The following is a 23,273-nucleotide window of genomic DNA, read 5'->3' as shown; positions in this document are numbered from 1 at the left end:
GACTAAGTACATATTCATGCAACACAATTACTCACTGCAGTAAGAATAAACATAGTTATTCTTATGTGCTTCTTTGTGTTTGTCTGCCACATAATATCCCCATAAAACACACAGAAGGCCATGCATCTCAGAAAGTGCTTTCTACAGGAACACATTCTTACCGTACACCCTGCCGTTGGGCAGGACAGTGCCTCCATTGACCATGTTGGAGAGCTCTCCGCTGGAGTCCCGGGTGCTCTTGTCACTGCCGCCCCCTGTGAGCGGCACCACGGCCTCGTCTGTGCCTTTTGCCCCAGGCAGCTCCTTGAAGACGGGGCTCTCTTCTTCTTCTTCAGGGATTTTGTCCAGACTTTCATCAGATATCCTGGACAGAGCCTGCTCTTTCTTTAGGCGACCTGAGGAAAATTAGAAGTCATGCAGACAAAATATTTCCAAATAATGCAATGTTAACAACAAAGAAATGAGGGGCAATAGGTGATTGTTCACATCCCTGTTTGAGTTACCACATCAGGTCCGAAACAAAGGTTTTAGTGTGTGTAATTAAAAATGAGATGACTAAGAAACTAAAGAGCGCAGACAACTAGATAACTAGCAGCTTATAGATTTAAACAGATAGATTTATGAGACAAGACCAACGCAGTAACTAGAAAACCTTCAAATGATTGTGAAATTGTGCCACAAACTGATCATGAATCAGCCTTGTTGTTCCAAGTCCATTAGGACTTTGAAATGCTCCTCCTGTAATAACCGAATCTTTACAGCTCAACTTTTATTTTAAAGAATGTTTTTATTCTGAGAGTTTAAGATAACATTTTTTGTTGAATTATGGAAATGTTGAATTATCTAAATCTAACTTAATTTTACTTTCATTTTAATTAGAAACCTAAGGAGCAGCCACAACAGAATTAAATAGAATAGAAATAGAATTTATTGTAACTCAATAGGATAATCCAAATTAAATCTGACATCTAGACGCCAATAAATTGCTGAGTTGCTAGTTACTACGGTGATTTCCACTTTTCCCAGGTAAACATCAGAGGGTAAAGCCATAGTTCACGCTTTTCTTTCGAGGCAAACAAAACAACACAAGAATCTATACTAAAACTCAAAGAAATTCTTGACACAAGTGGCCAAAATGCCTTTTGTCAATGATTTTTGAAGGAGATATAACAGGTTCAATGCACTGTTGACCTGCTGTTTTGAGAGAGGTTTGGGAGGAGTGTTACAATGGAAGTTTATGGTACGTTGTATGTGCATTTTCTTAGATCTGTAGGGATTGTACAGAAATCAATGGGTAGTACAATTTTAAATGAAAACAGACACAAAAATTCCTACATTCTGATGCATAGATTTCATGTGTAGTTGAGAAAATGTGGGCATAAAAGAAGTTTCAACCAAAACATTTCTGAATATTTTACAGGGTCAAATGTAATACTGGAATCCTGCAGGTATCTGGATTTGGACTTTAGGCAATGTTTCTCTGTGTTAGAGAAATGTACATTCTGTTAACAATGGTGTAGGGGAGGAATAGGGTAACTAAGAGTTTTTTCTCAAATCTCACCATCATTTAATAAGTTCCCAGAAAGCAGAGAGCTTTGTTTTGTTTTGGTTCTGCTTTTTGAAGGATTACAGCAAAATATTTTGCAATTGTTATGAGAGAAAACAGATGAATATTTATAACTTGTTACAAAGAAATCTAAAAATGAACTGTAACAACAGTACAACTATGCTTGTGTCTTGGCACCCTTCATGACTTAGAAAAATTCTGCTGGAACATTTTCATAAACACACACATCCATCAGCTGATCCAAACTAATCCCAGGGCTGGTACTCCTGAACTGTAAGTACACAAACACTTTTTAAATCATTTAATTTCATAGCAATAACCAGCTTAAGACCACACCACGGTGCATAATCCTGAAAGGCATTTAGAGTTCATGATATTCTAGCCAGCAGGCCAACTCAGACTTTAAACTGTGCAGAGTTAAAGGACGGAGAGAACTAAATTTAATTTGAGCAATAATGTTTTATGAGTAAATTTGAGTCTTTAAGTTCCATTCTTTTAACAAAGGAAGTTAGTGTTTCTATGAAAAAGACTTGGCATGTTAACTTAACCAAGTAGTTCTTATTTATTCAACACCAAGCCAATCTAAACAGACAAGCTTCCCTCCTCTATTCCAGACAGTCTTTCCACCGTTTTGGTTTTCTGTGTCCTGAGTTTTATAATCGTCTTCCATGCTGCGGGCTGCGTCTCCCATTAGGAAAAACAATTGCTGGCTTTGATCTTAAAAGCTTTCTACACTGCAGGCATTGATCCTAAGCATTTTCATCTGGCATAGTAGCTACATACAAAGAATACCTGCTCCTGAGGGGAAATAAAACACAACATAATAAGAGCACAGAGTACTTTGGTGGTTTTAATGACTCTAACCAACAAACAACAAAACCCACAGCGGCTCAACTCTGTTATTTAGCATCAGAACTTTACTAGAATAAACGGAGACCTCAGGATGTTGATACAATGCTGTAAAATGGTTGGAACCACACACACAAAAACATGCAGATACTCACTTGCTATTTTTCTTCTCATCCAAGGACAGACAATTATCCAGACCAAAGCTGCACAGACCAGCGACCCGGCTAATGTGATGAGGAAGATGGCCCAAACTGGTAGCATCTCTAATCCAAGCACTGCACATCAAAAAAACAACACGGAGAAAATATTTCCTTGTTTTACAAGTGCAGTCACCACATATTTTTCTGTTCTTTGTCATGATACATAAAACATTATATCAGTTAAGAATAACTATTGTCCAGTACTTACATGGGGCTCCAGTGTACATGATAGAAAAAGTGTTAATCCCGATGGTGGAGGCATAGAAGACAGGCAGCGCACGCAGGCCATTTGGGACAGAATCATCCTTCAAACAAAGCAGAGATTAAGTTTTAAATTATTATTCCGGTATTTTAGTTTTACTTCAGTTATGTTTTTAAATCTTTTAGCATCCTTCCATCTAAAATAGTGAGTGAATGCCCTGGACTTGGGATTTCAATTCAACAACAAAGAAAAAGACAAATGTGACAAAGTGGTAGCAAAACAATTTGGATAAAAATTTAAGCAGTGACACTAGTTCACTTCATAAACTGTCATGAGATTCATTCTTGTACAACATTGCAGTGGTGACCTTAAAATGATCTGCAACCATTTTTATCCTCCTGGTGTGTCTGCCATCACCTGTTACATAACATCAGATTTGCATGTGTTGCCAAATCAAAATGGGTTTTTATCAGTGTTGAAGTTCTCTGGGCAAGTTATGTCTACACGTCAATCAGAGTTTGACTTGTAATGTTTAAACTCACATCACCTGAGGAGACAATCATATCTTTATGTAACTGTGCCAAAATTACTTCCAGCAATCCAAAAAGACAACGACGGCTGTCCATCACCTAGACTTTATGACAGTCTAGGCTTAATTGGTAGGAGATTGAAACTATTTTTGAAATCCACCTTATTGAGAATGAAGTGCCTGATGACCAGGAAGAGGAGTCCAGACATGAGACCAGAGAGCAAGGGTGAGATGAACCAAGAAGCCACTGGAGGAGAAATAAAATTATTAGGAATTAACAAGACACAAAGAAAATATCAATCCAAATGTTTTTGCTCCATTTTATGCAGATTTTTCTCCTGATGTCCTTACCGATTTTGACCAGCTGCATCCACTGCACGCCCTTTGTGCCGATGGCCACCATGGAGAAGCCAATGGTTGCTCCAACAATGCAGTGAGTCCCGGAGATGGGCAGTTTGAGGAAGGAGGCGATGAGTTGCCAGACAGCTGACCCTGTGACCCAAACAGAAACATCTAAATGAAGATCACGGTGGCAGCATGCAGGAGTTGAGCTGTTATTAAAATTCTTATCTTCTCTTTTTGTAGAATTTTTTTTATCATCTCTTTTTTGGTTGAGGTATAGCTTTTTTAGACAAATAGTCTTTCTAGTTTTGAATGCCGTATAGCAGGAAGGATTTTTGCTCTTAGTTCTTTACCGTTTTTACTGCTTCACTTCGTAACCGTGGCAACAATGTATTTTCTTTACAACCAGGAACATCTGATTAGATGCTTAGCATCTAAAGCTCAAATAATACCTGAACTATGACCTCCACATCTCAGTGGAGTTGAAACCATTGCTTCATGAATGCAGAGAGTGACCAAAGAAGAGAAAGAGGAGGAGAAAGTTAAGCCATCTCTTCCATGAATCACAACGGGGAAGAATCATATAACCCTAACTCCAACATCTCTCTCTGCAATGATACAGACAGAGATTTAAAGAGGAATGATAAAAGCACGTTCTGGTGTCATGCAGGATGTGGAATATTATTTCTGCTGTGTGGATATCGAGTTGTGAGCAGGTCATAATAGTCATGAGACTTTCATACATCAAAAGTGTCTTCAGTCAGAGTCCTCTTCAAATTCATTGATAGGCTGCTACCAGAGATGTCCACAGTATCACCATTCACAATAACTCTTTGAAGATACTTGGATGGTATGAGTTACAACAATATTTCTGTTTGAGATGAATAAACTATTTTTAAACTGAATATGAACTTTTTGGCCATTTACATATAAACTATGTTCTACACCTAAAAACAAACAACTAATAAACAGTTCTTGATGCATTTAGTGCAAAAGATACGGAAATGATGCTAACATGAACAAGATAAAATTCACCTGAAATTATTTTAATTATTATTAATGATACAAAATAGAATAAAATAGAACCTTCAACATCCCTGCCAAATATTACAGAGGCTAAAGATGTAAACATTGTACAGTGCCACCTCTGAGACCTCCAGTCAAGCATCAAAACCTGTTAAACAAGGTGGACTTTTCCTTGTATTGTCTCATCAATTTAAGAAGTTTAATGTTTTTCTAAATGTGTCTAAACAGTGCAGGAGAAAACATTTTCTAAAAATGCTCATTGTTTCCCAAACACTTTATGGCAGTCTACCTGGTCTGTTTTCCATGTATTTATTTTTTGAAGTAATGTGGAAATCTGTCACAGTCTTTATTTTTAAAATCATGCTAAAGCATGCTAAATTTAATATCCTATTTTAATAGGCATGTATGTTTTTTAAAGTTATTTGAAAGCAGATTTATATTATTGATGTTGATTGTTGATTTCTTTGAATCTCCTTATGACAAAGTGCTAAAAACGGATTTTGCTTCATCTTACATATTTTAATCAGAGAACAATGGTTCATATAATATTTTGAGATAAATATATGTGGTTTTGCAAAGTTAATATTTGAAGAAGCTTATGCAAAATATATTTTAAGACTGTTCTGGTCCAAAAATTGCACTTACAGTAAAACCTTTTCTGTTTGAGGTCATTTAGGATCATCAAAATAATTTTATTTTACTATTTGCTAAATGCTAGAATAATCAGAGGCAGAATGTTTAGCAGATTTATTTTCTTATTCAAATTCAGAAGTTTGCAAACATTTCCTGAATATTTGCTTCTTTCCTCATGATGTATTTTATGAACACATCAGTCCCTCCTGCATCAAAACACCCACATATCCTAAAAGCCTACAACAATTTCATGTATGATTTTACGCAATACTATCTAAATACATTTCAAATCAACTAAAATAATGAAAACAATCTACTAAGAAGATGTACTTACCGACCATGGCGCTGACCTCCCCCGCCATTAGAATGGGGACCGTCTCATTATAGAGGCTGACGTCTATGATGCCCTTTCGAATGGTCTCTCCCACTTTGGCCCCAAGCAGCATCGAGCCCAGGGTCTCAAAGATGGACGCCAGGATGCAGGCCTGCTTCAGAGTGACCACGCCGGACCCCACTGCTGTGCCGAATGAGTTAGCCACATCGTTGGCCCCGACGGAGAAGGCCAAAATGAAGGCGATGATGAAGCCAAGAATCACCATCCACAGATACGATTCCAAATCCATCTTGATATGATTTTATCAGAGCACAAATCCAAGCAGAAGAAAAAAAATGCAGGTAAATTATTCTAAAAGGAAAAATGTGCTTTTCGTCTTCAGCAGAGGACTTGGTAAGTCCACTCCTTTTCTTCGTCCCCTGGTTTGAAAAAAGTTCGAGGGGAGAAGCACAGCTGCTAACTAAGCGTTTGGAGCTCAGTCCAAATATTGGAGACTAGTGATGCCGGGAGCAGGAAACATTCCATAGCTTAGTGTGAGGTAGCCTGTGTGCTTGCTCTTTCACCTGCCAGAGACAAGAGAGGAGACATAGAAACAGATTAGCGTCGTAAGCCATGATTACTCAGCTACTAGCTGACAACACCTCCATGTGACTTCCTCAGTAAAACTAAAACAGAGGAGTGGGGGCACAGAGAGAGAGAGAAGGAAGCAAGAGTAGACAGAAGCCAAACAGGGAAAATTGGCTTCAATAAAACAGGGAGCGCTCTCCAGCAGGGGAAGCTGGGGACATCTCGATTGCTGTAACAGGAAATTATAGAGCACAATGATATTTTAGTCCAGACCGTTCAGGGTTATGGCTGTCGGCATTGACAATGAGAAGACCTTAGTGTCCACAGACAGAGAAGAGCAATGCTCCCAACAACAGACACACAGTTCATAAGTAATCTGACAATAAAATTATACACTTTGGATAATGGATGAGTAGATGGATGAGTGGACGAACAGACAGATGAAAATCAACAGGCGATGACCAAACCAAAAGGTGGATGGATCGGTGTATCCATTTGAGTGTCCGTCCAATAGACAAACTGACGAATGGAGATAAAATAAGGGACAAATGGATAATAGGTGGATGCATGATGGAAACCCAACAGAAAAGACAAATGGTAAGAGGTGGATGGGCAGATGGATAGATTAACCATAGATGGACAAGCAGACGTAGAGATAGATGGGTAATAGTTGGGTGATGGATGGATGATAGGTGATCTCTATAAGATTTGGAAAAGAAAATAAGATATATTTCTGAATTATGGACTTATATCATATGGACAATAAACCTTATAAACAGAGGACAGTAAATTTAGCAAATAGATTCAAGTATGAAAGATAATTAATCTAAATGTCTACAAGCAATTTGATCAAACAGATCTCTTTGAAAAAGCAGCAGAAACGTTAGCACTTCAACTGTCACACTCGCTGACAGACGAGGATGTTTGTGTGTCTCAGACTCTCCTCCCATCGTTCTCTCCTTCACCATCAGCACTGCTGCAGCAGAGCTCTCAGAATCACAAAGTTATACAACAGTTTTAGAAAGCAGCTTCGGAGCACAAGTTCAAACAGAATCGAAAGCTTTGCTGCAGATAAAAAGTGAGAAAAAATTGCTTCATTAATTTAAGACTGCAATGCAGCAGGAGCAAGAGGGAAGTTTTTCTTCTTACAAAGGAAATGGATTTTTTATGGACCAAAATATGTGGCAGAGGGAATATGACCAAATTGCTTTGGATTCTTGTACTCTCCAGGTGGAAAGAACGCCTCCCGAATATGCTGAGGTCTAACTTAAAAAGCTAATGTAAACAGAGTTGTATATTTATACATATACTATGCTTAGATAAGGTTTGGAAAGACTAATTATTAAAATTTCGTCCAAGTCAGCTTATATGATGATGAAAATGTGTAATCCATCTATTTTATTGAAGATGATATGAAAATAAAAGGTTTTTCAGGGTTTTTCTTTTGGCACCAAGTTAACCAGGTTCCAGCAATGTTCTAGATGAGTTTATCTCCCAACTGATCACTTTAGATCTGCTGGAAACAACTTGTAAAAATGTTCCCATGCGGGTTGTTTACATCATAACAAAATCAACATGCTTTAAACACACATGGCCACCAAAACTAGAGCTTCTGGTCCCTGAGAACGCACCTTCACACATCACTTCTCTGCGACCTAGATAGAGTCATTGCAAAGGAGTTAATGACATCACATGTCCCTCTAAGGTTTAAATCTGTTGTTAATGAGAGGCATCAAATGTAACCAGCTTGAAGGTTGAATTAGTACATTCTCTCGGCATGAAGAAACTGCATGCTCCTTGTTGCATGGGGGGCAGGCCCCTCATTTCAAAATAATCCCCAGCCAGTCATGGCTCCCTCCTCCCAACAGAACTCCATCTGGAACAGTTGAGGTCATTCGCAGCTCTCCTTTATCCTTTGTTGAACCACAACAGACACAGAATGGGTCTCAAGATCACATCTGCGGTGGTGCACCGCACAAAATTAGAATCATGATACAGGCGAGAGGCAAGTGTCTGCACATTTATTTTAAAAATCAAGTCATGTTAGATATAAAAGAGGTAACAAGAAGTATGAAGATAATCTATTGTTGTTCTTAAAACTGACATAAGCCTCAAGTAAAATCTCTGCACAGAATTTTTCAAGAAAAGTTTCTAAGCTGCGTTAGAGCTTCACAAACTATTTAGAATCCAGCAACATCACAGTATCAATGTCAAAAGTTAATTTCAGTAATTCAAAAAGTTCAACTCCTTCTTATATAGCTTTATTATAAAGGGATATATTTTGACTGTTTACGTCTGCTCATTTTGATGGATTATAGCTTAAAGGTGAACAATAACACCACCAAATTCAGTTTTTAAGAAGATCTTAACATTACATTAGATTTTTAATGCAAACATTTAATATATTATTCTACACAATCATAAGAACAACTACTGAAAAAAGTAGTTGTTGTGGCTTACCATCCTCAAAAAGGATGGTAAGCCAAAGAACAAAATGTAGTAATAAAAAAAAACAAACAAAAAAAAAAACAGGGTATTGAAACCACAGGACTGACAGGCATCTTAATAGTCTATTCAAGAGCTTGATGCATTTTTATACAATTCTGGACTGCAACTGGAATCAGAGCTTCAAGAGACAGATGTACCCAGAGTCTGGGTTAAGAAAAAAAATGGACAGTTTCCTTTTCGAATTTTCCATTTCATTTAAGAAATCAAGTTCTCAAAACCTGGAAGAAGACTGGAGAGGAACAAACTTATGTTACTTAAGGTCCAGTCTGTAGGTTTCAGATTCAGCTAAATTGTCCCAGCTAGGGTTTCATAATATCTAAAGCTGTTAATTTACTTAATTCTTAAACTATTGAAATTGTTCAGTTTTTAAATAAGTATGGACTTCTTTAAAACTTCTGTTCATTGGTTGATAAACAATTTGTTTTGGAGTCAATTTTAAAAACTTTGAAGGACTGATGATATGGTGTGTAAATGTTTAATCCAGTGAGCGGAGATGCCTCAGGAGAACCAGACTACAAAGGTCAGAGGCGAGCATGACTCTCCACAGAGGACTTCCACACACTCCAGATTCAAACAGAGGGAGCAGACAGAGCTCCTGCTAACTGTGTGTCAAATATACGCTAGAAGAAATGAGAAAGAGGAAGTGGCCCATTTATAACCCTTTTTATTTTAACAGTATAACAACTCAACATGACAGCTGTACCCGACACATTCTGGACACCATGAAGACCAGTGTGTACTCTAGCACTCCCAGTTATAAACATAAAATTACTTGTCAGTGAAAGTTTTAACTCCCCATGATCGCCACAATCCAAATGAGTTTTTTTAAATGTTTCAGTCAATATTTATTTTGCTAAAATAGGGACTACAACCGCCTCCAAATAGCAAAAATCTGCAAATACTTTTCAGAAATAATAGACATGAAGAAAATGCTATCAAAAATTAAAGTGTAACTATGCCAAAATGAAAATAATTCTTGGATCATAGTCCGATTCTCTTTTTAACCATAACATACTTTTAGTCATCTTAATGAACAGGACTAACTCCAGTTGAATAGCCGTCTGGGTCTGATAAAGTTTTCTGAATCTGAGTGTTAAAGTGAACTATCCCTCAACAAAATAGTCTGACTGTGCAGCACAGCTTGAGGTACATAATTGCTATTCAGATTCTGCAATAGCACTAATGAGATCAGACATTTAGTAATACAATAATTTGATATCTTAAAATCTCTGTTGGTCAGAGGAGACCGCAAGCCAACATCTACAGCTGAGCTAATGAAATGAGCTAAACAAAACAGGACAATCTGGCAAGACGCTCCTTCAGGCCTCATCACCGTCGATGTGAAACAATTTGGTAAAACAATTACAGAATAAGCCAGAATGGGGTTATTTTTAAAAATCAGATTTGTGATACAATCTGCAGAAAAGAAAATCAAAAAATGTAGATTCATTATCAGTAATGGCAACAATTTTCTGCAGTTCGAGAAAGAGTGCCATAAATGAGTCTGTTTTTTTCTTTTTTCCTTTCTAGTGGAGACAAATTAACCTGAATAGGAAGGTAATATTCTGAATACAAATTGGAATTGGAAGCGTGTGCTATGAGCATCCTGGAGGTCACATTGAACACTAGCTTCTTTCACAGGCATAATGTGCTAATATTAGCAGTGCTACCCATTTTAGCAATATCTAGCTGAATGTGGAACCAAGTTATCAGCCCAAGCATTTAATTAAACATTTCTTTTAATTAGCAATTTTGCCAATTACCTAAAAATTTCTGACCAAATTTACACAAAACATCCTTCCAACAGGTATTACTTAACTGGATCAAATAATCCAAATATAATTTAGGGATTAGGGAATCAGGTGCAATCAAATTCAGTGTCCTTGGACTGTTGACAAAGGAACACTATTCATCTAGATACTTTTACATAAACAGATATATTATTGGTAAATTTAACTGTAATTTTGTGGCAATGCTAGACAGCACAGTTTTTAGAAACTTGGCAGTAACTCATTATGGTCCTCCCTTAGGGTTTACTTTGCTGCAATGTCAATATGTCCTCTAATAACACCCACCTCAAATTGTTTTGCCACAATTAGCACATCAGAGATATAGGAATATTTAGATTTTAAAGGTTCCAGAGAAAGCTCTTCTAATAAAAAAAAACCCTGACTGACACATTGTATGAAGTGCCCTGCTCTTCAACTTATTTCTGGCAGACCCAGTTTCTTTCTGTGAGCGTCAGGTGGCAAGTAGTTCACATAATGAGAGCTGTGACGCAGGCACAGACACAACACGGGCAAACAGGACTAAACTGGGAGCTGTATGTCTGTCGGTGAAAATTGAGAATGAAGCAGAGGTCAAAGATGGGTGTTTAGGAGCATCGCTGGATTCAGACATGCCTCAGAGCCAGTGGGAGTCACAGACAAGCCTCACAGGGCAAATGTGTCAGGATATTCAGACAACAGTGAAGAAAAGTTGTTTGTAATTCAAGACATTGTCTTTGTCAGCAACAAAAATCTACTGATCTTTTTGCTGTTGCATTTTTTCTTTCAGTTCTTTTACACTGAGTCTCGGTGTCTGTCGCTACTTGCTTGTCTAAAAGTGAATGGCAAAAGTCAGCAACTTGATGTAATCTGCTAAGTTTCCTTAGTTTTGAAACTAATTTGAATAATAAACTGAACTTAATGCCCTATTTGTTAAGTAAGATCAATGGAATGCATGCAAGACTGAAACTATATATAACATAACATGTTGATAAGATATTTTCTTACCAGCCCTTAATGACCACACTTTGTATTATATATATTTTTACTCACTCAGTTGTTGAAACTCACCAAGAGAGATGGGATTTTGTATAATGGTATTTGTTAGTATGTTTCCTCTATGCTTAACTGCAAAGAATGGACAGGAACACATAGTAATTGGCTTAATGCTACTGCAATAAGAACTGCAACAAATGGCAATCCCATTTGTTTTGCAACTTCCAGCTGGAATAGACTGAACGTTTCTATGTTGATAGAAATTTTGTTTGCTCACATAGACCAACATTTCCCAAATGTTTCAGATTTGGTACAAGACAACTTATCTCACGACAGCACTGAAAAAAGCTGGGGAGCAAATTAATACAAGACCAAACTAACACAAAGCAATAAAAATCCAATATGTGGACTTCATGCTTACCATTATTTTTATTTAATTTTTTAACTTATGAGTATCTTGAAATGCTACAAGAACATCTAGTATCTCAACATTTAGTAGGCGACGAGAAATCGTCTGAGGAACAAAATTGCTCTAGTTTTAGTTTGAGTTGGCTCAACTCCAAACACACTACTCACTGCAGATTTCTGCTAATGACACTCTTCCTTGCTGAAGTTGTAACTAAGCAAAAAAAGTCTCAAGAGATGTAAGTAAGTAAAAGAAGACAGTTTAATTTGTGGCACACTGAGATACATCTATGGTTAGTTCAACAAGATATTAGCCAACATTTCAAATTCTAGAACCTCAACTGTTCCATTTTATCTTCTAAAAATCTCAATATGTATAAAGGACCACTGTTTCCAGAGGTTGCAAACAAATACAGCTAATTTTGTAACAAGACTGTAAAATATTTTTGTTTTGCATCATGTCTTACATACAATTTTGAAAGAAAATTCAGAATATCAACAAGAAAAAAAATTACAAGAACTGTAGAAACTGTAGATCTGAAATTGGGAGCAATGCAACAAGACAGGGGCAGAAAACTGCAAAAAAGAGAGAGAAGTTTAAAACTCTGCAGCACTATGCTGTTTTATTTTTCTTCTTTTGTTGTATTGCTTTTAATACCGCAATGTGACTCTCACCCAGCTCAAGTTTTGAAGTCTGGCTCCAACTATTCAATTAGGGTTCACAATTACCTGGAGAGTCACCTGAAAGATATTTTGTCTTGTCAACTGAATTACCACATGTACACCATAAAACAAGAATTGTTACTCAACATGTTACTCAATTTGCATTCCAGCTGTAATCAGTTTCTGTCACATGAGTTCAACACTCTAAAACATTTTTACTTATGCTTTTATTCCAATATTGTCATCATACAGAGATAACTTTAGCTTTAAGTTAACAGTCTAGACTAAACTGACCTGCAGCGTCTGGTGTGGCAGCCATTTAAGAAAAAAAAAAGAAGGAAAAAAAAACAAAACTTGTGTGCAAACTACTTAGTGCGATTATTGTCCGAACCATTTGAAGTCACTGCTGTGTGATGCTCATTAATCTGCCTGGGATGCCACTGCACCACAGCTGGTGCAAAACAGTGTCACGAGCTGAAGTCTGCATTGACACGCAGCTATGCTTTCCACACGCTGATTCAACCCCTTCCTCTTAGCAAGCAGACTCATCTTTCAGCACAACTACAAAGAACACACACACACACACACAGAGTCACATGATGACTCACAACAGCATTGTTGCACCTGAAGCATTAAAAATCTGTAGTCTATGCCTCCAAGGACACAGGGTGGCTGCAGCTAACAGATGGCGTACCAAGTTAAAAAGAAAGACTCATAATTAAGGACAATGAGGACAAACCGGCAAGCATTAACACAGCGTCAGAGACAGTAAATATAGTCCACTCACCTTCGTGTTTCCTTACCTAAAGAAGATGGAGAAGCGGCAGAGATGAATGAACGCTTCAAGACAAAATGACACAGAAACAGAGAGATGGAACGAAAAGGACAGGTTGAGTCTGAATTCAAGACATGAATGGGAAAGAGAGCAGCTGATGACAAGAGAAGAGGAGCAGAGAGAAGGAGCATGAGGAAATCAGCAGGTTGAGGTGGTGTTGCCGGACAGAGGAGGAGGAGGAGAGCACCAGCTAACAAGCTTGGGGGTTGGAGGGGAATGTGCAGAGGAGCCAGCTGAGCAGAGACTGCCTCTTAAAGGAGCGTATCTGCACACCGGGCTATAGGGAATAAACATCTGAGAAGCCGAGGTGTTCTGCTGGTCGGAGTATGGAAATGATCATTGATAGATTAAGAGGAGAAGGAGCACCTCTGGGAGAGAGAAGCATACAGTTTGATTAAGGAGCACCTCCATTTAGCTTGCCCACAACAAAGCAGAGGAAGCAGATTAATCTAAAAGCCTCTTTGGCACACAAGAGCTGGAGAGGGCCATTGAAGAGCAACAGTTTAACAGCAAGTGAAGAGAATGGGCTTAATCTTCATCTCAGGTGCTTTTTACTGAACTCAGACAGAATAGTTTTCTTCTTCTTGCCACAAAAGGTCGTCACACCAGAACCACGACTCCATCTCAACAGTATTTGGTTACAGTCCTCCATTTACTGTCTCTGCCTTTCTCTTGTTGCCACAATTGTCCCTTTTATCGACCCGCTGAACAGTGTGTCTTTATGTCGCTGAGTTCGGGTGGGCAGGAATAGGAGCACTCACTCGCTGACACAATGAAGCGAGAAGACCAGACTCGCTGTAGGCGACGAGACACAAAGCAGGACCAGACTTCACTGCTCAAGTGCCATAGTCCTCCAAGACATAGCAAAGAATGCTAAACTGACAGAAAGATAATTCAGACACAATGGGGATGAAATGATTATAATTTTTTATGATAGTGAAACAGAATCAGAATTAAACAAATAGTTAGTTACAGGGTTATTAAAAACCGTCTACTGACTTTCCCAAGGCAAAGCAAGGCGACTTTAGTTATATAGCACCTTTCAGCCGGAGACAGTTCAAAGTGCTTGAGACACAGTGACCCATATTGTTTTGCCGCAGACACAATCAGAAAAAAAATTAAAATACAGCTGGGACATTTCAACCACTGAAAGACAACATGTTTTAAATACTGCTGTATTGGGACTTTAAAACCGCAAGGAAGGCTGTTGGAAGATACTTTGTTCTTCACTGAATCCAGAAGGACACAACACTCGCAGTATTTTGTTTCCAGTAGCCGGTAGCACGGATCACTAAGAACCTTTAGACAGATGCTTACATTATTCAGAATGGTCAGGTTTGTTTATCAAACTTGCCATTGACATGTCAAATTTCATGAACTATCCCTTTTTTATTTAAATGTCTGTTTATAGTCAGCAGGATGGCCAATATAATAAAATGAGACTGTGGTTCAACAAGTATTTAGGCTGCACAAGCGTCGAAACATCAAATGAACTCACATCAAACTTCCTATAAATCATCACAATAAAAGTTTTAAGAAGACTGTAAGTCTCTCAAGTTCAAATAAGAAAAACATCTTACAGTATTTACACCACTAGTATAAACAACTGTGTGATGGCGGGGTCTGCTGTTTGTTCAGGCAGCAAACTGTATATTGTGTGTAACAGCATTTAATAAAAAGGACAATTTTTAAATTTGCTAACTTACCGTACTGATTTGCAGTAAGCAGACATAAATTAGGCAGGTACATAACCTACACTAACCCAAAAATGTAGAAATTTTGTGTCAATTTCTTTCTTTACTATGCTCGGCATTAAATCTCGAGTCTTTGGGTAGCATGTTTTTTATTGCTTTGTGTGTTGGTGATTTTCACTTTATTAACACAGCTTTTTGAAGAGAAAACATTTTGTGAGTCAGTGAAATTATGAAAACTATTACTGACGCTGGAGAAAATCTGATAAATCAAAGTCTCCAGGTTGTCAGGAACATCATTGGATTGAAACAGCAGTTTGATTAATTCTTACAAATTTCCATAAAATAGTGACAACACTGATAAAGGTGAGGAATTGGTAAATAAGCTGAGGTCCTCTGCAGAGGTCAGGCTCTACTACACTAATTTACAAAGTAATGAACAGTAAAAAGCCCTCTACACATCTAAATCTTTATACTAATATGAATATTTGCTTAAAAACTCCACACATAAGATAAAACCCATAGCAGTATAATTTACGCGTAGGTACCTTCATCCTCGCATCTTATCTGTGAACTCTAAAAGCACCAGTTAATTATTCCAGAGCTCTTGCACTTGTTGAGGTCCTGCGGATTTTGTCCTCCAAAGTCTCTCACTTATTATGTCCCTTTCTGCCTCCCCCCCCTGATCTGGTCCTGCCTACAAAAAAGCCAATCTGCGTCAGCTGCACCTGCCCCCACCAACTCTTTGGTTCACAGCAGGGAGCCGCTGTCTCTCGGATCCCAAACACACCATAACAAACACACACTGTACAATGCTAAGATCAGAAGGCTCGGATCAGGAAGGTGGGGGGTCTCTTAAGAATGACAACAACTGAGCATGTTGCTTCTCAACACCATCTTCAAAGCTTTGCCCTATGCTCACATTTCCATAAAGCCTCTCATTTCTTCAAAACAGTAAATAAAGACGCATTTATACCGAACATTTATACCGCCTGATTCAACTGATTACAGTTCAACAAACGCCTGTTAATCAGTCATCAATTGAAATCAGCTGGACTGAAGCAAGGACATACCTAAAACATGCAGGGCAGTGAGCCTCGAGGATCAGGGTTGGGAAACACTGACATAAAAGTAAACAAACAAACAAAAAAAAATCAATTTTCTGAAATATTTATTGTTCAAACATATCTCTTTCTCCTATTTGAAGATATAATGCTACAGGGACAGCAATTTTTCTACAAAATAAAACTGCATTGTAAGTGATCTCGCTTTCAGCCTTTATAAAGACGCAAAAATTCTTATTTACAGGGTTTCACTTTGTAAATAATCAATGCACCCTTGAATTAAGGTTATCATTTGTTTCTTATCTTACAATCGGGGCAATATGAAACATTTGCGGATAAAAGCTTAAAAACAAGATGATCATTTGATTTGTTCCACACAAAATGAGCTCCGTCTTGGAGTGTTGAGTTTTGCAGATCAAATTGATGTGGGAATAAGTCATTTCTTTACAGCCTAATGTATTTTTTCTAAGGCTTTCACTGCAGAAGTGATGTAGGTGTGATAAAAGGAAATATGACTCTACAGTGAGACTTAATCTTATCAACCAACTTCTGCAGAAGGCTTATTGACTGATTGTAGAGATAGCTTCTGGGAGGGACTTTCTCTAACTTTTTAGGTGGGATGTGAACAAGCTGAAATAGATCTAAAAAGAAGCAGCAGTAACAGAAAATAAGATGAGGTAAAGTTGCTCCACCAATGTTAAACCCCAGAGTGATGGACAAAGATTGAAGCAGTGATATATTTCTCAATACTTCATTAGGTGGAGAAAAATTTTACAAATTCCAGGACGTTTTCTGACATTTCAATATAAAGGACTTAAAGCTGAAAGGAAGAGATGGGAAATGCTTTTTGAATTATGTGGAGTTGAAATCACTCTTCAATGTAATCCATGACTTGGACTAAAACTGTGAACATTAAGGTCTACTTTATCTTTTCTAAAACAAATCGTAAAATTACAACAGCTTTCCTCCAATCTGCTGTGTGTGTAGAAGGTTTCCTCCATGCTGTCTGCAGCAGTTGTGGGTTTGTGCGACTACGTCAGCCGATCTCTGCTTCAGTCACTGACCGTCTCCGCTATCTCAAAACAAACAAGTCAGATAGAGTTGATTAGCCCTTAATGAGCCAAATTTGAAATGTTTCTCAAATTTTCAGAGACTTAAGTAGTCTGCAGTATTAAAGTACTTTACGTTAGGTGAGGATAAACATAAGTTTCATTGCGAAACTTATGTTTCATAGTGGTTGTACTACTATTACACAGTAGCACAACCGATGCATTAACAAAGAGTTAAATATGTTGCTTGTCTGCTACTTTTGCCCCATTTTTTCCCCGTATTTGATAGATTAGCTGCCTGCTTCTGTGTCAATATCCTGACGCAGAAAACTATCTTTGCATTTCAATCCTTTTCAATTGTGTATTTAAACTCAATATTAAATGAAGAAAACAAAGTACTAAATTATATATTTAGGAAATAAAAGCCTGTTTAAAATTATTGCCTCTATTTATACATTATTACTAAATGCTTTCATAAAACCATTATTTTCTTTTTGAAATGAACTCTTATTGAACTAGGATCCACTTTTGGTTCTTTCTAATTGGAAATTCAAATCCAACAAGATTCCTTCTCCTTACATCGCAAGAAATTAAAATCTTAAGAGACAATTGAACGAGCTTTGGCAGAAGAGGACACAATCAAGCAACCGTTTGGCTTTTCAAGTTGTGTAATCTTCAAATTGAGATACTCTCCAGGTCAGCTCTCTCTGGTTTCAGAGGACACAGGTTTGACTCCTCACCCTGAAATGATACAGTGACATGAGCGACTCCTCCCTGTTCAAGGGTCTATATGCCTGTTTTAAGTAACTGAGACAGACACACTGCACTGTTCTCAATGTTTGTACCCATGTTTGTTTCCAAGAAGTCTAAAAAAAGAACAGTGACTAGGAACAAAACAATACAAACAAATATTTTATCTGTTCCAAGTATTGGATTTTGTATTATTTCAGAGTCAGCTGAGCACACACACAAAGAACATGCAAACCACAAACAGCTGCAATACAAAGAAGAGAGTGCTCATAATAATGCTTTTAGGCTCACGGACATTATTAGTCACCTCTTAGAATAAACTCGTACTCACAGCAAGATCCCAATAGAACAATCGGAATGTGTCATTAAAGCAAAAAATAGAGCCAGCAATCCAACTGCAAGAGTCACTATTTTTGGCTCGCTTTCACATCATATGACCAACACAATGAGGATCAGGACCTACCAATAACTGTGGCTTTTTGAAGCTGGTTTTCTCTTTCCACCATCTGTGTCCATGTTGCTGAAGGTAGGAGTCATCTTACCCTTGACCCTCTCTCCCAGTTTTCCACTGCTAGCTCCCCCACTCACCCCTCCTCCTACAATCTGCTATAGCCGGATGGTTCCAGTTCTTTTCCACAAACCAGCAACCAGCTGACCGCTGAGCAAAAATGTCTTCACATCTGTCCTCCCTCTTTTTTTTTCCGCTTTTCCACCTTCTCTTCCAAGATCATCTCCTCTGAAATGTACAATGAGGTGATTTGTACAATGTAGAGTTCTCAAAACACTTCCAGGGTCTTCAACCTTCCCACCTCTGTCTTAGCTGCTAGGACTGGTAATCTAGAGTTGGCATGCTTTGAGGTTTTCAACTGTGTTACTAGGGCAAAGTGGGTGCAGGTATTAACGAGTACCGAAAAAACTAGCACAAACAGGCTGAGAGACTGTAAGAGAAATGTGCAAAAGCTAAATCAAAGAGAAAAATCACACATCACCACCTTGGTTTTGCATTTTCTTTCAACATCTCTCTGCTTACTGACCCATGAAGTCTTAATGTGATTGTTAAAGTCTAAAAGTCTCAACAAGCCTACCATGTTATTTCATGCATCAAAGAATCCATGACTGAAACACATTTTTTCAGAACCTATACAAATGTCCTAACTGAAGACAGACAATTTAGAGTTTAAATAACATTTTGAAAGCCATCAAGAAGCCATATAAAAGCCAGTTTTCAGTCATAAATCTTTAAGTCATACGTTGTTTTCAATCAGCCAAACTTTGTAGTAAATCTTAAATTGTAACTGGTGAGTAGCGTATTTTTCGGACTATAAACCGCTACTTTTTTCCCCACGCTTTGAACCATGCGGCTTATCGCTCGGTGCGGCTTTTCTGTGAATTTTTCTTCAGCCACCAGGGGGTTCTTTAGCAGGAACTGAATCATTGGAAGTCAAAATTGGAAGTCAAAGAAGAAAGCGCTAATTTTTATTTAGAACAAGCACATGCTAGCAGCAGGCACAACGGAGAAATTTCTTCAAACTCTTACCCCCTCATCATAGAAACAACACAAAGAAAAAGACGGCGCTTTTAAGTTGAAGGCTATTGATCTGGTAGTACAGGAGGGAAATACAGCCGCTACACGTGAGCTAGGCGTGAACAAGTTTATGGTTCGGCGTTGGAGACACAGGGCTGCGTCCTGAATAGCAGATTTATTGAAAAACCGAGAGCGGTGGCGATACCACCGGCTTATAGCCTGGTGCGGCTAATATATGTACGTTTCCAGTTTTTAAAAAATTATTTGTAGGTGCGGCTTATAGAGAGGTGCACTCTATAGTCCAGAAAATACGGTAGATAAAACCTTTAGTGATTTACTAGTCATACCAGAAATTTAATGTTTACATGACGAGGCTCAAATCATACAGACAGCTAGATATTCCAATTCAACTGTATAAAAAAAGTGCAGTACAATTTTGTTTCTGATGCCATATGAAAAAATCCAGGCAAAACCTATGATTATACCAAGTCCTGTACTTGGGACCAATCCTTCATACCATAAAGAAGCATGTTTAGGATACCATTTCAACTTTTAAACGTGCCAGCTACATCTTTGTAAGTGTTCATTTTGAGTTTAGTAGAAATCAGATCAAGATTAGCTGTATATTGCAATTAAATCGCATTGCATGCCTGATTACTGTCAGACTTATAGGATTAATGGATCTCTTAAATAGAACCCGTGTAAGAGCATAAATCAGGCTAGAATGTCTAAAAAGGAATAGATAAAAGGATTGGAGGTGGCCTATTCAAAGTCTGGACTTAAATCTGGTTGACATGCTTTGGCAAGAGTTTTCATAAGCTATTTATACTTTAAATCCCTCTAATGTAGTTATTTTAACTGTGTAAAGAAAAGTAAAACAAATTTGCTCACAGTAATGTACAGGAACCACTTACAGGTATCCAAATACTGGCACAATTTTTTTGGTTTATTGTGCAATTACCACCCCTACAAGGGGTACAAGGCAGGGTTAATTTTACTTGTAATAACAGAAAATTATCAGTTAAAAACTCCTTTCTTTGTTTAGTAGGATTATCTTAGATTTTTTTTTTCAAACTATGAAACATTTAAATCTGGCAAAAAAACAAAACAAAACAATCATCTGCATACTTCTTTCATGGCACTGTAGTTTTTCATTCTGACTAGACAGCTACGATCAACTCAGAGAATCAGAAAAAACTGATAAATTCAACTTTAGAACTCTGCACAAAGTTGAATTTGTGCAGAGAAATGCACAAATTTCTCTGTGCAAAAAATAAAATAAAAAGAGCCTTTTACTGCGTCTGTGTCTTTCTGAGAAATGTATAAAGAAGTTTTCATCTGGACAGCACATTAAATGAAAAGTCCTTCTAATATTCCCATTTTAAAAACAAAGGCGCCGTTTCACATACTATGTTTGTTTTGAATATTGCCTTTGGTAGTACGAGCTGTCTGGGAAAATCCTGCAGGGTGCTCGCGTCCTGCCAGTACATCAGTGTGTGGTGAAAGGTTGCACAAGGACAAAAAGCATGCCCATAAACATCTGAAGCCAGTTAACATTATGTGCATGGCCCTTTTTTACACTGTATGAACTGTGCATACAGCAGAATGTTTGGTTACGCTAACTGTTCTCTCCAGTAACCAGCAGAACTGGTACTTGGATCCCAGCGTCCATCACATGTAACTTTAAGCGATGAGTAGAGAAGTGGAGAAGGAAAGCGGTACAGTGAGAGCGTGATTGGACCCGGGTAAGCTGATCTAGTGGCCTGTGCCCTCCTGCTCTTAATCCGGGCTTCCAGCACATGACCCAGCTAACAGCATTACAGAGCACTTTGATTAGACCTGCCGCTGCGCGCATGTTCTGAAAGACACAGCAGAGGCAGCGGGGTGGAACATGGGGGTCCTGTGTACTTCCACAACAGAGGAATGCCGGGCGTTTGAAGACTCGTGTGTGTGTGAACCAGCAGTCTCTGACTTCAACGTACACAGCGGAAGCAAACATACGAAGCGGGTCGGATTAGGCTCGCAAGTCAGCGAGTCAGAGGATTACCCTCGCAGGGTGAAACGGACTGCAAACGTTACCGGTGGCTGCAGGTCAAGATGCAGAGTGACAAATTCACATCATGACTTTATTTTAAGGAACTGTGTAAAGTGTATAACTAAAAGAAAAAAAAAAGAAAAAGCTGGTACACCAAGAAAAGAAACCAAGTTGCATCTATTTATTTTCAATTCAGAATCAAGTCCAGCAAAAGTTAATCCCAGCTAAATTCAGTCATGAAAGACCTCTGGAAATATTTCACATAAATCTGACCATAACTAATCTCATCAAAAGTACTGTTTCAACATTTGTTTTTATTTCAAAATGCCAAACTTTCACAAACTTAGATTCTTTAGTAAATGTTTCTGCAAAAGTTTTCTACAAATTATCACACATTTTGAAGTTCTCAATCTCAGCAGCACCAAGGTACAGCTGTGTGTTCTGCTGTGGTTCATAACAAAACTTTATAAACCTCCATTTATCCTCAACTCACTCGGCACAGGTTGCAGCGTGATTGGGTCTTCCTTTTAGACCCAATCACTCTTTGAAAATAGTTTTATAACACGGTTTATTAGGGAGAAATCAGATGTTTTATGTGGCATGTCTTTGAAATAGTATCTCAGGCAGAGTCAATGACTGAAGCTGATCTCAGCTCACTTGAAAGCATACACAGAAAGACAAGGTTACTGCTGCAGACAGCATACATATCAGCAATTTGGATGTACAATATCAGTATATACACGACTAAAAATATTGATGTTAAGGCAATAATTTAATCAACAATTACATCAATAAAGCCATAACTATGGCCATGCAGAAGTTTGGTGCAAAGCACAATATCTTTATTTCAATATCAGTGCTTTGGGAGTGAAACAAAAGAACTGGTTCTAAGTGGGCATGGGCTTCTGTTGTATTCACACTGCATCTGGGATTACCGTACTTCTGCTTCGTTTTGCAGTTGATGCATAACAGTTCTGACCACATTGGTTGTCATCCTAAACAACTGATGGAAGTGAAAACCTGTGTCCAGAACCTGAACTATAATCTGAAAAATGGAGCTTTCACTTTAATACTAATATTTTATGGCAGGAAATAAATCAAATTTTGTTATATATGTTTATGAAATGTGAATGGACAAGCCTCCTGGACGCCTCCCTGGTGAGGTGTTCCGGGCACGTCCCACCGGGAGGAGGCCCCGGGGAAGACCCAGGACACGCTGGAGGGACTATGCTATGTTCTCGGCTGGCCTGGGAGGACCATGGATTCCTCCTCAGCTAGAGGGAAGTCTGGGCCTCCCTTCTGAAGCCCCCGCGACCCGACCCCGGATAAGCGGAAGAAGATGGATGGATGGAAGGATGTTTATGAAATGGAAGTCTCACTGTGAAAATGAGGTTTTAATTTTTCACAGTGAGGTGCTGACATGCTTGCAGGTCGAGCTCTCAAACCTCAGGGACTGTTTTTATTTTTCGGTTTGTGAACCAAGCTTGCACATCAGCATAACACCAGAGAATAACACCAGAATAACTCTGCTGCCACCACCGCCTCCTCAGAACAAACAGTAAATACAATAATATTCAAAACTCAGCAAGTGCTTCATGAATCCCCACTACAGTCTGAACTCTGCTCTTGTTTTCTACATGTTGCCATTTTCCAATAAAACAGAGCAACACAAATGTATTACTGTGCCCAAAGGGGTCAGCATTTGTAAAGCTACATGTAAGAGGTGCCACTTTTTTT

General features: G+C 38.3%; 1 protein-coding gene across 5 annotated transcripts in view; it reads right to left on the bottom strand.

Annotated features, from left to right (window-relative positions):
- The window catches only part of slc20a2 (solute carrier family 20 member 2), a 57,899-nt gene that overhangs the window by 21,910 nt on the left and 12,716 nt on the right, over nucleotides 1–23,273 (bottom strand). For 2 of the 5 annotated variants that reach the window (XM_044111927.1, XM_044111926.1), the window contains exons 2-7: nucleotides 5,683–6,245; nucleotides 3,699–3,839; nucleotides 3,509–3,594; nucleotides 2,825–2,921; nucleotides 2,572–2,691; nucleotides 162–395 (exon numbers count right to left, since the gene is read on the bottom strand). In XM_044111927.1, the coding sequence (XP_043967862.1) occupies nucleotides 162–395; nucleotides 2,572–2,691; nucleotides 2,825–2,921; nucleotides 3,509–3,594; nucleotides 3,699–3,839; nucleotides 5,683–5,971 (967 nt within the window). In that variant the 5' untranslated portion in view covers nucleotides 5,972–6,245. Of the gene's footprint in view, nucleotides 1–161; nucleotides 396–2,571; nucleotides 2,692–2,824; nucleotides 2,922–3,508; nucleotides 3,595–3,698; nucleotides 3,840–5,682; nucleotides 6,246–13,374; nucleotides 13,648–18,439; nucleotides 18,492–23,273 lie in introns of those variants that run through there. The other 3 variants (XM_044111930.1, XM_044111929.1, XM_044111928.1) reach the window with 3 other exon arrangements.

Source organism: Gambusia affinis, linkage group LG03 (assembly GCF_019740435.1).
Source record: "Gambusia affinis linkage group LG03, SWU_Gaff_1.0, whole genome shotgun sequence".
Lineage (NCBI taxonomy): Eukaryota > Metazoa > Chordata > Actinopteri > Cyprinodontiformes > Poeciliidae > Gambusia > Gambusia affinis.
The sequence above is the reverse complement of the archived record's forward strand: the minus strand, read 5'-3'. Positions and strand labels throughout refer to the sequence as shown.